General features: G+C 45.6%; 1 protein-coding gene across 1 annotated transcript in view; it reads right to left on the bottom strand.

Annotated features, from left to right (window-relative positions):
• Window positions 1–12,482, bottom strand: part of LOC115388277 (calcium-dependent secretion activator 1-like) — a 374,835-nt gene that overhangs the window by 118,194 nt on the left and 244,159 nt on the right. The window contains 2 exon segments of the mRNA XM_030091341.1: window positions 457–520; window positions 602–703. Of these exon segments, the coding sequence (XP_029947201.1) occupies window positions 457–520; window positions 602–703 (166 nt within the window).

The following is a 12,482-nucleotide window of genomic DNA, read 5'->3' on the forward strand; positions in this document are numbered from 1 at the left end:
ATACGGTCACGATCAATGTTACTATCCAGCGGTGTGTGTGCACACACCTTCAAAGTTACGTTTAGTGTGGACAGGACCATAACAGTAACTTGACTGTCCCAATAAAAGAATGCAAAGAAAGAAACACAGACGTCGGGGCAAAATCACCAATTTCAATCAATTCTCCTTTATCCACTGAGCTGCATCTGTCGGGTATGGGTTATTAAGACCATTCACCAATATTCATTTCGCAGAATAACTGATGCTATCACTGGTGATAAACTGTTGTAGAATGTGGACAACATTGCGAGCTAACATTGCCAGATAACCATGGAAAAACACAACAACTGGTAGTGGGGCGGCTCTTTGTGCAGTCAGGTTGTGCACGCATCCGCCATGCTGGCAAACAAATAATCCCTCTGTAGCTGCTGTAATCTAGTGACCAGGGATCATGGGATCAGTTTCATGTCAACTTACCCTTTCCAGCAGGGACAGCGTGGCTTTCAGGGCTCCCTCAGGACGTCCAAACGGAAAACAGTACCTGGGGAGGCGGCCATGTTGACTTGAAACTTCAGCAGTGTAAACGTGCAGACGTCACTGTCTTTTAGAGACCTGGTCCTACCTGAAGTGTGTAATCTGGTTTTCCAGAAGCACCCGCAGCCTCTCCTTGATCTCCTCAAAGCGCTCCTTCTCCTCCACAGTCACAGTCCCGATGCCGTCCGGCCTGGAAGGAGACCCAGTCAGCAGTGGTGAGGGCTTTCACTCCGTGTTTTCAGAGACAGGAAGGAGTGTTTCTCTTTACTATCATGCCACTTCTCCAAAATATATGTGACGAGAGTGGGGAAGTGTGTGTTGTGTGTATGTGTGAGTGCACATGCAATTTTGGTGAAAGTGTGGCTGTTTTTATTTCATCATATATTGATTTTTGTTTTTCATTTTAATACTGTGAGACACTTAGAGTTGACTTCATATGAATAAAGATTGATTGTTTTGATTTGATCATGCAGCCAACCGTCATCCGGAGTCTGCCAACGAAAATACTGAGAAAAGGAGCTGTAGCTTTCAGCAGGAATCTCACCTCAATGTTGGATCAGCGCATACTCTGAACACCTTCCGATTGGTCAATATTCTACATTTGATAAGAGAGTGTCTGAAAATCACCCTAACATCAACTTGAAAGAGACTACGGTGAATGAAACTCAACTCTGAACACACACTGAACACCTCCGGAAGGAACCAGGGTGGAACCTGTTCTAAATCAGTGTGTTTATCTCACTACCGTGACCTGGACAACAAACATCTCTCTCCTAACTAACGCCTCCCTCCCTGCTTCTGATTGGCTCACTGGGGTCAGCCGGAGATATCCTTCTGATACGCTGAACCAAGGGACTCAAGGGAGAACAGGGTGAACCTGGATCACATGAACAGACCTACAGACCCCTCTTTCAGACTGACCAATGGCAAGGCAAACTCCGCTGAACCCATACACACCAAGGTACACACCCGGGTAAACACCTGGGCACACACACCCAGGTAAGCTGAAGAAAACTCCCTGCTTCAGGGACCAAAACACAGCACATGCACTCACATTCACACCTCACGCCGATTCAGAGTCACCAGCTAACGTTCACTGGGTGTGTGTCGACTGTTGGAACACTGGGACACAACATGGAGTCAACGTGTGTGTTCTGCTCAGCTGTACATTAACACGGCAAACATTCATTTATTAAGATCGGGTTAAAAAGGAACAAAAAAAATCTTTCCCTCATTTCCAAAAATAGTCTTTCAATCAATCTGACTCTGTTCTGTCAAAAAAAAAAAAAAAAAAATGAAAACAATGACTGTCACTATGTATGACAGATTCAGAGATCTCTGACAGCAGGTGCCAAGCGGTCCTATCTGGAATTATCATTCCTTATTACAATACTTATTTCAGCTACAACTGCAAAGACATGAACGATTTGTGTGTGTGTGTGTGTGTGTGTGTGTGTGTGTGTGTGTGTGTGTGTGTGTCTGATGTGTTTATCGTTTGTGACACACTCGGGTCTGGGTGGAGTGTGAGCAGAGTGCATGTGACAGAAGAGGCGCTGGACTAGTGGCCATGACAGCATGATGAGGAGTAGGAGACATGACATCCTCCTCCTCCTCCTCCCCCCTCTGACATGTCATTTCAGCCAGCAGTGAGAACTCTGTGTGTGTGTGTGTGTGTGTGTGTGTGTGTGTGTGTGTGTGTGTGTGTGTGTGTGTGTGTGTGTGTGCTGCACCACCACCATGACTTGCTGTGTTACATTTTAAGGGAACACCGGTTTGTTCAGCATCAGAGATCATCTCCTCCACTGACAGCATCAGTGTGTCGCAGACACCTGTAAACCTCTGCTGGAGAGCAACACACTGAGGAGGAGGAGGATGAAGGGCAGGAGGAGATGTCTTCATGAGGCTTTTAACAGATTTCGCTCCGCTGATTTTAGGATTAATTAAAATATAATGAAATGACCAACTTTAAAAATAAAAAAGCAGCCTTATTGTTGAGTTTCATGTGAATGTTTCCTGTCAGGTATCTGAGCACATTCCGGTCCATCACATGGTTCTGGATTCAGGAGGACATTCCCTTTGCTCTCACAGCGAAGTGGGAGGAACGGGAGAAAGTGTTCCTGTTTTTTTTCTTTTAATGACGACTGGATGTCCAGTTGAAGCCTGAGTGCAGATGAGTGTTCTGGTCTTCAGTATCTGCAGGAGCCAGGGTGAAGTGGTGGAAGATAAAGAGCTGTGTGAAGTGTGTTACTCTAAATTTCACCATGTGCATGTTAAGAAAAGCTGCAGAGGAAATCTGCAGTATGAAAAGCTGTTTTACCTCTGTCACTGTGACAGGAAATGAAAGAGGGGAATTTCACACTAATTAAGTCCTGGAGGGCTCCTTTGTGCCCCCCCTTCCTGCAGTGTGCTTTTCCTTGGCAGCCTCCTCATGTTTGTGTGACCTGATGACCTCTCAGCTCCAATGACAACAACAAGCAAATGAGCCGTCAGTGACAGTCAGACGGCCAGAAACACTCACACATCTGCCAGAGTGCAGCTGATCTGATCTACAGCCATTTGTATAAAAAACACAGATGGAATGATTCCATTCAAAGAAAAAAAAGCCTGCTGTCTGCTATCACTCATGAACCTGTCATAAAAGAACACTGTAAAATCACTGATCGCTCAATATTCATTCAATTTACATCAGTTAATAACAGCACAATGTTCAGCACCATTAAATGTAATCCACTTAAAGCTTAAAAAGTGGCTTTGTTGTTAACACATAACTGAAATCTGCAGCACTTCATGACGCTTCTGCAAATGGTGGTAGAAAGAAGGCCTTACACTACCTATTTATTACTGATCACAACACTAGACAGAGCCGTTGGAAGTGGTCATAAAACGTGATCAGATCTGCATCTGTTTCACTGAAAACAATCATAAACAAGTATTTCATTTCTTCATGTCTTGCTGCAGACTACCATGTTTCTATCTATATCTAGATTTTAATTCATAACTCAATAATGCTTCTGAGGCGCAGGAATGACACAGACCGTCCATGCTGTGGTGTTGGAGCCATGGCATAGAGAGAGAGAGCGCAGCGGCCATTTATTCTTTCACACACGGAGCTTTCAGAACACACCAAGGATCCAAACCAGGTCCACATTTAGCTGGACAGAAGTCAAATTCAAACGCTTAAGTCAAAGTTGGTTCAGCAGCCCCCGGGGGGCCGTCAAGGCTGTTAGCAGGCGGGGTGGGGGTGGGGGTGGGCGGGGGTCTGGATGAGGTGTGTGCATGGGGGCATGCTCAGCAGCACTGGCAGCAGAGATGTTGAACCGCTACACATGACGACCTGTCAACCTGTCAAGCCTGGACCTGCAGGCAGAGCAGCGCCGCATGGAGGCCTGAGAGGGAGGACGGCCGAGCTTCACTCTGCTGGAACAGTCTGGGTCTTCATCCTCTTCCTCCCTCTCTCCTCTGCTGGAACACTCTGGGTCTTCATCCTCTTCCTCCCTCTCTCCTCTGCTGGAACAGTCTGGGTCTTCATCCTCTTCCTCCCTCTCTCCTCTGCTGGAACAGTCTGGGTCTTCATCCTCTTCCTCCCTCTCTCCTCTGCTGGAACACTCTGGGTCTTCATCCTCTTCCTCCCTCTCTCCTCTGCTGGAACAGTCTGGGTCTTCATCCTCTTCCTCCCTCTCTCCTCTGCTGGAACACTCTGGGTCTTCATCCTCTTCCTCCCTCTCTCCTCTGCTGGAACAGTCTGGGTCTTCATCCTCTTCCTCCCTCTCTCCTCTGCTGGAACAGTCTGGGTCTTCATCCTCTTCCTCCCTCTCTCCTCTGCTGGAACACTCTGGGTCTTCATCCTCTTCCTCCCTCTCTCCTCTGCTGGAACAGTCTGGGTCTTCATCCTCTTCCTCCCTCTCTCCTCTGCTGGAACAGTCTGGGTCTTCATCCTCTTCCTCCCTCTCTCCTCTGCTGGAACAGTCTGGGTCTTCATCCTCTTCCTCCCTCTCTCCTCTGCTGGAACACTCTGGGTCTTCATCCTCTTCCTCCCTCTCTCCTCCTGTCCCACAGCGACTGCTGTCCATCTGTCCATGCTGAGAGGAGAAGGTCTCATTCCTCCGTCTGCGTTTCTCCGCAGGATGAAGGGACCGATGGATGGACTGACGGATGGATGGATGGAGGGAGGAAGGGATGGAGGGATGGATGGCTGGGGGGATGGATGGAGGGATGAATGGAGGGATGGATGGATGGATGGATGATGGATGGATGTAGGGATGGAGGGAAGAAGGATTGAATCAATGGAGGGAGGGATGGCTGGATGGAGGGAGGGATGGCTGGGGGGATGGATGGAGTGATGATGGATGAATGGATGGATGGATGGACGGATGGATGTAGGGGTGGACGGATGAATGGATGGATGGAGGGGTGAATGGAGGGATAATGGATGGAGGGATGTATGGATGGATGGATGGATGGATGGAGGAGTGGATAGATGGATGGATGGATGATGGAGGGATGGTGGGATGGATGCAGGGATGATGGATGAATGGATGAATGGAGGGATGGATGGATGGACGGATGGATGTAGGGATGGAGGGGTGGATGGATGAATGGATGGATGGAGGGATGTATGGATGGAAAGATGGCTGGATGGATGGATGGATGGAGGGGTGGATGGATGGATGGAGGGAGGGACGGCTGGTGGGATGGATGGAGGGATGATGGATGTATGGATGGATGGATGGATGGAGGGGTGGATGGCTGGTGGGATGGAAGGATGATGGATGGATCGATGGATGGAGGGATGATGGATGGATGGAGGGATGATGGATGGATGGATGATGGAGGGATGATGGATGGATGGATGGATGGATGGATGGAGGGATGATGGAGGGATGGATGGAGGGGTGGATGGAGGGATGATGGATGGAGGGATGGAGGGATGATGGATGGATGGATGGAGGGATGGATGGATGGATGGATGGAGGGATGATGGATGGATGGATGGAGGGATGGATGGAGGGGTGGATGGAGGGATGATGGATAGAGGGATGAATGGATGTATGGATGGATGGATGGAGGGGTGGATGGCTGGAGGAATGGATGGAGGGAGGGATGGCTGGTGGGATGGATGGAAGGATGATGGATGGATCAATGGATGGAGGGATGATGGATGGATGGAGGAATGGAGGGATGATGGATGGATGGATGGATGGATGGAGGGATGATGGATGGATGGAGGGATGATGGATGGCGGACGGATGGAGGGATCATGGATGGATGGCGGAGGGATGGAGGGATGATGGATGGATGGATGGATGGATGGATGGATGGAGGGATGATGGATGGATGGAGGGATGATGGATGGCGGACGGATGGAGGGATCATGGATGGATGGCGGAGGGATGGAGGGATGATGGATGGATGGAGGGATGGAGGGATGATGGATGGATGGATGGAGGGATGATGGAGGGATGGAGGGATGGAGGGATGATGGATGGATGGATGGAGGGATGATGGATGGCGGATGGATGGAGGGATCATGGATGGATGGAGGGATGATGGATGGATGGAGGGGTGGAGGGGTGGTGAGGAGGGGCACTGACAGCCAGCCCCCTGACCTTTGCCCCCAGCAGTAGTGTCCTGGTGTGTCTGCTCCGCTGGGCCCGCCTGGCTGCCTGCCACGCTGACAGATTTGATGTGAGGACATCACAGCAGATTAGATGAGAGGTAAACAGTGCAACTCAGATAAGAGAGCACACACTGGAAGAGAAGCCAGTCCAAGGACCAGCAAGCTCCAGGAAATAACACTGATTTAGATGAACACGAGCACCACAGTCAAAAACACAGTTTCATTAACAACCCACTGACTAGGGAGAAGTGAAAATACATATCTGTCATTATTTTGAAACCGATGAAGCCACCGAAACTGGTGTGTGGTGCACGCCTCCTACAGTTAGAAAACTAAAGTTCATTTATTGGTTACTGTCATCATTATGGGTACATTCAAATGTATTTTTGACAAATTTCTTTAGGGTAGCCACAAGTAGTAGACACAAGACAGTGCTGAATATCAGCCATGCTGCCATGAAAGCTACCTGGGTGATATCAGATAAGCTTCAAAGCCAAGCTGTCAGGGAGTTTGAGGAAACAGAAGGCAACAGCAATGCACGTTTCAAAGACATTTGACTGGATTTCGAAAGAGGTTTGTATAATAGATAATATATGTGTTGAGATTGGAGTTCTTCAGTACTAATTACTTGGCTTTGTACAACTATAGACATTTTCATCACTTATATACTCTATGTGTATTCTAATACTCTAAATACTCTAATAGACAAACTTGAAAGTTTAAAGGTGCATTAAGGAGTTTTACAACTTTAAAAATACTTATTTTCCACCATAAATATGTTACACATTTTTAATGATGTGTACAATGTGCCCTGACATATTCATTACCAGTACCTCTAACAGCGCTAAATTGTCACTTGAAAGTTGCAGTGCCGGTCCGGCTCCAGAGTTTTTTGGGGGAGAATTTGAAAGGAATGACGTAATGCGCGCTCCGGCTGGATAGGTTTCATTTTGTCCACCATTACTCCGCCAGATGCTTAGTGAGCAACAACTGAGCAGGATCTTCCAGAGAGTAAGAACAGACTGGCTTCTAGCACTGCCACAGCTCCACACAGACTCCACCAGGTAGAAGAAACTTACATTTTAAATTTCGCTACTAAAAGAGCGAGGAAGGAGTTCCCCTCTTCCGTGCACACGAGCCACAGGGACGGGTTTTTCACTAAGCTGCGTTACGCCCAAGGCCTGCAGGGGGCACTGTTTCTTATAAAACGTGCAAACTCCTTAAGGCACCTATAAATTTAATGGTCAATATGACACTACTGTAGCGGTCCGGCTCAAGATGAAACTGGGCTGTATGGGACCCCTTAGCAATGTGAGTTTGACCCTCCTGGGTTAGCTCATCCTGTTATCAGACATTTCAACACCTGCACTGCTTCAGGACAGATTATGGCTGTCTTCCAATGAGATGGTACGATGTTCACCATCCCAGCCAGGTTCGAGGTCAGTGGCGAGTATTTCATTATTGGAGGAGCAACGTGCATGCACTTAGAGAGATGGCAGCTTTATTTCTGTGGTGTATGCAGAAAGGATTTCATTTCTCCTTGACAGTACATGTGACCCAGTGCCGTATAGTGACAGAGTTGTGACAATGATGATTCATAGGGATGGGACGAGATCTTGTGTCACGAGATCTCGCGAGATCGCAATGCCGCGAGATCTCGCGAGATCGAATGCCGTGAGATTAAGTACGTTTATATAAAGGCAAAAACTCTTTATTAACTGGAATATTGACGGAATGATACATTACATGGCGCACAGCCATATAAACACGTGCAAAACCCTGAATATGCTCATATTTATATTTAAAAACCCAGTCGAAAAGGACATGAAATACTGTTCTGCACATGTTCTATCTGCAAGGAATCTTGGTCTTTTGAGTCCACAAACTACTTCTGATACAGTTTAATTGCTACGACGTAAACAAAATGTGTGGAAATGATCGTTCAGTTCTTCTCTTTTACTGAAAAAACGCTGCATCGCATCATTGAACATTTTACCACGTCTTGCCGGCTCACACTTTTTTTCTAACAACATGCAGAGAGAGCCTGCAGCGGCTGCAGCGCCCTTCTTCCTCTGTGGTGTCTGTGTAAAATAAGGTTGAACATGCAAACAGCGCACCTAGTGGCATGAAGTGCAAATGCAGTCATGGCGTCGTCTGTGCGCCGCGGTTTGAATGAGAATAGGGGAACTAGGCGGCCGCCTCGGGCGCAGTGTAGAGCGGAGGGCAACGTGGCCGTACAAGGGGCGCCCCGACCCGACACTCCATGCTCCGACGCTGCATGTGAGTACCGCGCTGCCCCCCCACACCTCAGCTTCAACCCCCCCCACCCCATCCCCCCCGGTCTCGTGTCGTCTCGATCTTGTGGACTCAATCTCGCGAGACATCTCGCCCCGTCAAATTTGTGTCTCGTCCCACCCCTAATGATTCAGTTTCGCTATTTTTTTGTCCAGTAGTCGTCTCTGTATTGTTTATTTCCATCGGTTACTGGCTGTGTTAACACGCCAGTGTATTAAAACAAGCCCTTCAACTCAAACCACCACAGTGCTCGTTTATTCATGCCTCAAATTATGACCATGGGCTACGTTTTAAAATCAAGCGCCCTCTAGTGGCCACATAAATAATGTAATGGACACCACGGACTGGCTGAGGTTTTTTTTGGTGAAGCGAGTTGCACTTCATCCATTACATTCGACCACAAATATGATTCTCTGCATTGAATAATCACTTCAGTTTGAAATGAACTCTTTGACTGCCAAAGATGTCGATCGACGTCTTTTGTTTTGTTCTTTTGCCGGGGTGGCAGATCAAACCCTCATTCATATTGTGTATGAATATCAGACCTGTAGGCAACATACAGCATCTGAAAATAGATTATCTGCCAAAAATATGTATCATGTTTTCTTCAAATAATGATGTCTTAAAACAATTTCAGAGAAAAAGATCTCATAAAAAACAAGGGGCTTTGCCCTGGATTAATGATGAATGCAAACAACTAATGATACGTAGAGACAAACTTCTTGGACCGGGGTGGACCGGCTCCTGCCGGTCATGGCTCCGCGGGGCCCGGGCCCCGGGACTGCCGGGGTCCCCGGCCGGGGCTTTCCTCTGCCCCGTTTCTGGACCGGAGCGGGGGCGTCTGCCTGGGGGGGCGGCTTGGATCCGGGCTCTGTGATGTCCGCCGGCTGTCTGGGCTCTGAGGGCCTCTCTGGCCTGCTTCTGGCCTTCTCAGAGGTCAGAGGTCATATATGCATGATCACTATCACCATCACTGTCACCATCATATTCACATGATCACGTTGATCTTTAATCACTCTTTACATACTGGGTTACCTTGTCTTCTTGTGGTGGTTAGACTAATGGTGATCTGTAGCAGACCTCTCTTGATGCACGCCCCGAGTTTACTACTAGTTACTACTAGTTACTACTAGTTACTGCTAGTTACTACTAGCTATATTCAAAAAAAAAAAAAAAAAAAATTACGGTTTGTGGTGTCCTTGCATTTCCTTCCTCCCCTACACCTCCTTTTATTTTTGTGGCCTGGTCTGTTCACTAATATGGTTCGGAAAAAAAGAAGAAAAAAAAAATGTATGTATGGTTCTGTAATTTTCTGTGTTGGTTGTCGGCTCTGTTTTGGTGTTGTCTAGATTGGGGGTTTGGGATTGTTCTAGGTTGCGTGTGGTGCGTCGACAACACTGTTTTGTATTGTGACTTTGTACATAGGTCGTGTGCCCCCCCCCCTTCCGTTCTCCCTCTCTTTATCTTCCTCTCTTTCTGTCCCTGCTCTCTGAGCATTTCCGTCCCGGTCCTGTCCTCAGCCATGCCGGATGCCAGCTTTAAATAAAGGCAGCAGCAGGAGGAGAATCAGTCTCATCCTGCTGCTAATTTTAAAATCTGTTCGGATAGTAAAAGGCTACAATCATACAATATTGCACGCCCCAGCTGCTGAACAGGACAAGGGGGGAAAAAAAAAAAAAAAAAGAGACAAACTTCTTAATAAATCTTTACATTCAGGCCTAACCACTGACAGATTAAATTTTGTCTCCGTAAGAAATAAGGTTGTCCAGACTCTTCGAAAAGCAAAAGTGAACTTCTTTATGACACTGATAGATAATGCAAAAGGAAACTGTAAACTTATCTGGGAAAATATAAAAAAACTGACTGGTCAAACAAGGAAATCTAATGTAAAAGAATTCAAACTTAAATTTGATAATGATCTGGTTTCTGAGCCTGTTATCCTGGCAACCAAACTTAATGAGTATTTTCAAAACACAGTAAATGAGATCACGCATCACTTTAGAACTTCTTGTGATCCTCATCAAAATTCAGGTGGGACAAGTCTAGATGCAGGTACTTTACTTTATCCTACACCTGACTCAGAGCTCAATCTAAAAAGAATTTCAGAGATTGACGTGTCAAATATAATCTCCAAGTTAAAAAGCTCAAAAGCCAGGGATGATCATGGAATAGATACCAATCTGTTGAAGCATTGTAAATCCTCCCTTTTACATCCCATGACACATCTTATTAACTTGTCAATTACACAGGCAGCTGTTCCGTTGAAGTGGAAGATGGCCAAAGTGATTCCGATCTATAAGTCGGGTGATAAAACAGACCCTTCAAACTACCAGCCAATAAGCATTCTGCCCTCAATCTCCAAAATTGCTGGAAAATGGGTGGCCAAATCAATAACTGAACATCTTAATAGTGGCCCAGGCCTACACCCAATGCAATTTGGGTTTAGGCCTCAGCACTCAACTGAAACAGCTGTCTGCGTTTTTGTTGTAAAGGTTAAATCATACTTGGATAAGAATAGCTGTGTAGCTGCTGTTTTCATTGATTTTAAACGAGCATTTGATACTGTGAATCATGTAAAGCTGCTTTCCAGATTAACTGCTCTTAATTTTAGTGATCATACAGTTAAATGGGTGCGATCTTAATTACAAGATAGAAAACAGTGTGTAGAAATCCTGAGCAGTAAGTCATCTTATCTTCATTACTCTGTAGGTGTCCCGCAGGGATCAATTCTAGGCCCCCTACTTTTCTCTTTATATGTTAATGATTTACCAAATATATGTAAAAATGTGGATACAATTATGTATGCTGATGACACAGTAATTTTTACGCATGCAAAAAGTGCCCAAGAAGCAGCTCTACAACTCTCGTCAGCTTTGGAGGATTTACAGAAATGGTTCGTTGATTCCCGTCTCTGCCTAAATGCTGAAAAAACGGTATCTATGTTTTTTATCGAAACCTAAAACGACTTTGGTACCAGCAAAAGTTTACCTTGGAGAAGCGCCACAAACTGTAGAACACTTTAAGTACCTTGGACTTGTATTAGATTCAAAAATGACTTTTCAAAAACATGTTCACAAAGTAGTAAAAATTCTAAATTATGATATACGCAATTTTAAACATAGTAGAGCATCGTTGGCACATCATAAAGCAGCGCTTACATTTTTACATTCTATGATACTGTCTCATATTGAGTACTGTATCACCAGCTGGTCTTATGCTGCTCAGTCTGTCATAAGACCAGCTGAATCATGCTACAAGCAGGCATTGAAAAATTTAGACAAGAAACCCTTTTCGTATCATCACTGTCAAATCCTCCAAACATATAATCTTTTAAACTTCACAAATTTCAAATTATTCAAATCATCCTGTCTGGTTTACTAAGTATTAAATGGATTGGCCCCTCCACCAATGAACGAATTCATCCACCAGAATTCAGTCTGTGCCTCGACTCGAGTGACTCGAGCCTCAGCCAGAGGAGACTGTAAACCTCTGCTTTTTCCCACAATGTCCTGTCAGTTCAGGAAACAAAGACCTGGAATAGTTTTCCATCGACAGTGAGGGAATGCACAAGTCTCTCCACATTTAAGAACCAGTTAAAAATATGGCTCAAAGAGACACAAACCTGTGAGCATGGGTGATCCAGGAGGATGTGCACAAACCTTGTATAAAACTGTTTTAACAGTCTGTATGTCTGTGTTTGTCTACTATCTTTTGTATATAGCCTTTGTATATATTGTCTTTGTTTATGTTTTATTTTGGTTATTCTTTCTTTATGTATAACATCAACCTGCCAAGGGGTCTGCAGATGGAAATTAGCCTAAGGCTATAATCTGGCATATTTACATTTATTTAAATGTTCATGAATATGCATTGTTCAAAAATAAATAAATAAATAAATAAATAAACAAATAAAATATTGAAATGGGTGTCATACCACACATAATTTATTCCGTCTCTTCTGGATAAACGATTTAGGCAGTGGGCACATAATGGTATTACTGCGTATTGCACTACAGCTGATAAGGATGGCCCACAGCCCTTCACCCATACCTAAATC

The sequence above is a fragment of the Salarias fasciatus genome, chromosome 5, assembly GCF_902148845.1.
Source record: "Salarias fasciatus chromosome 5, fSalaFa1.1, whole genome shotgun sequence".
Lineage (NCBI taxonomy): Eukaryota > Metazoa > Chordata > Actinopteri > Blenniiformes > Blenniidae > Salarias > Salarias fasciatus.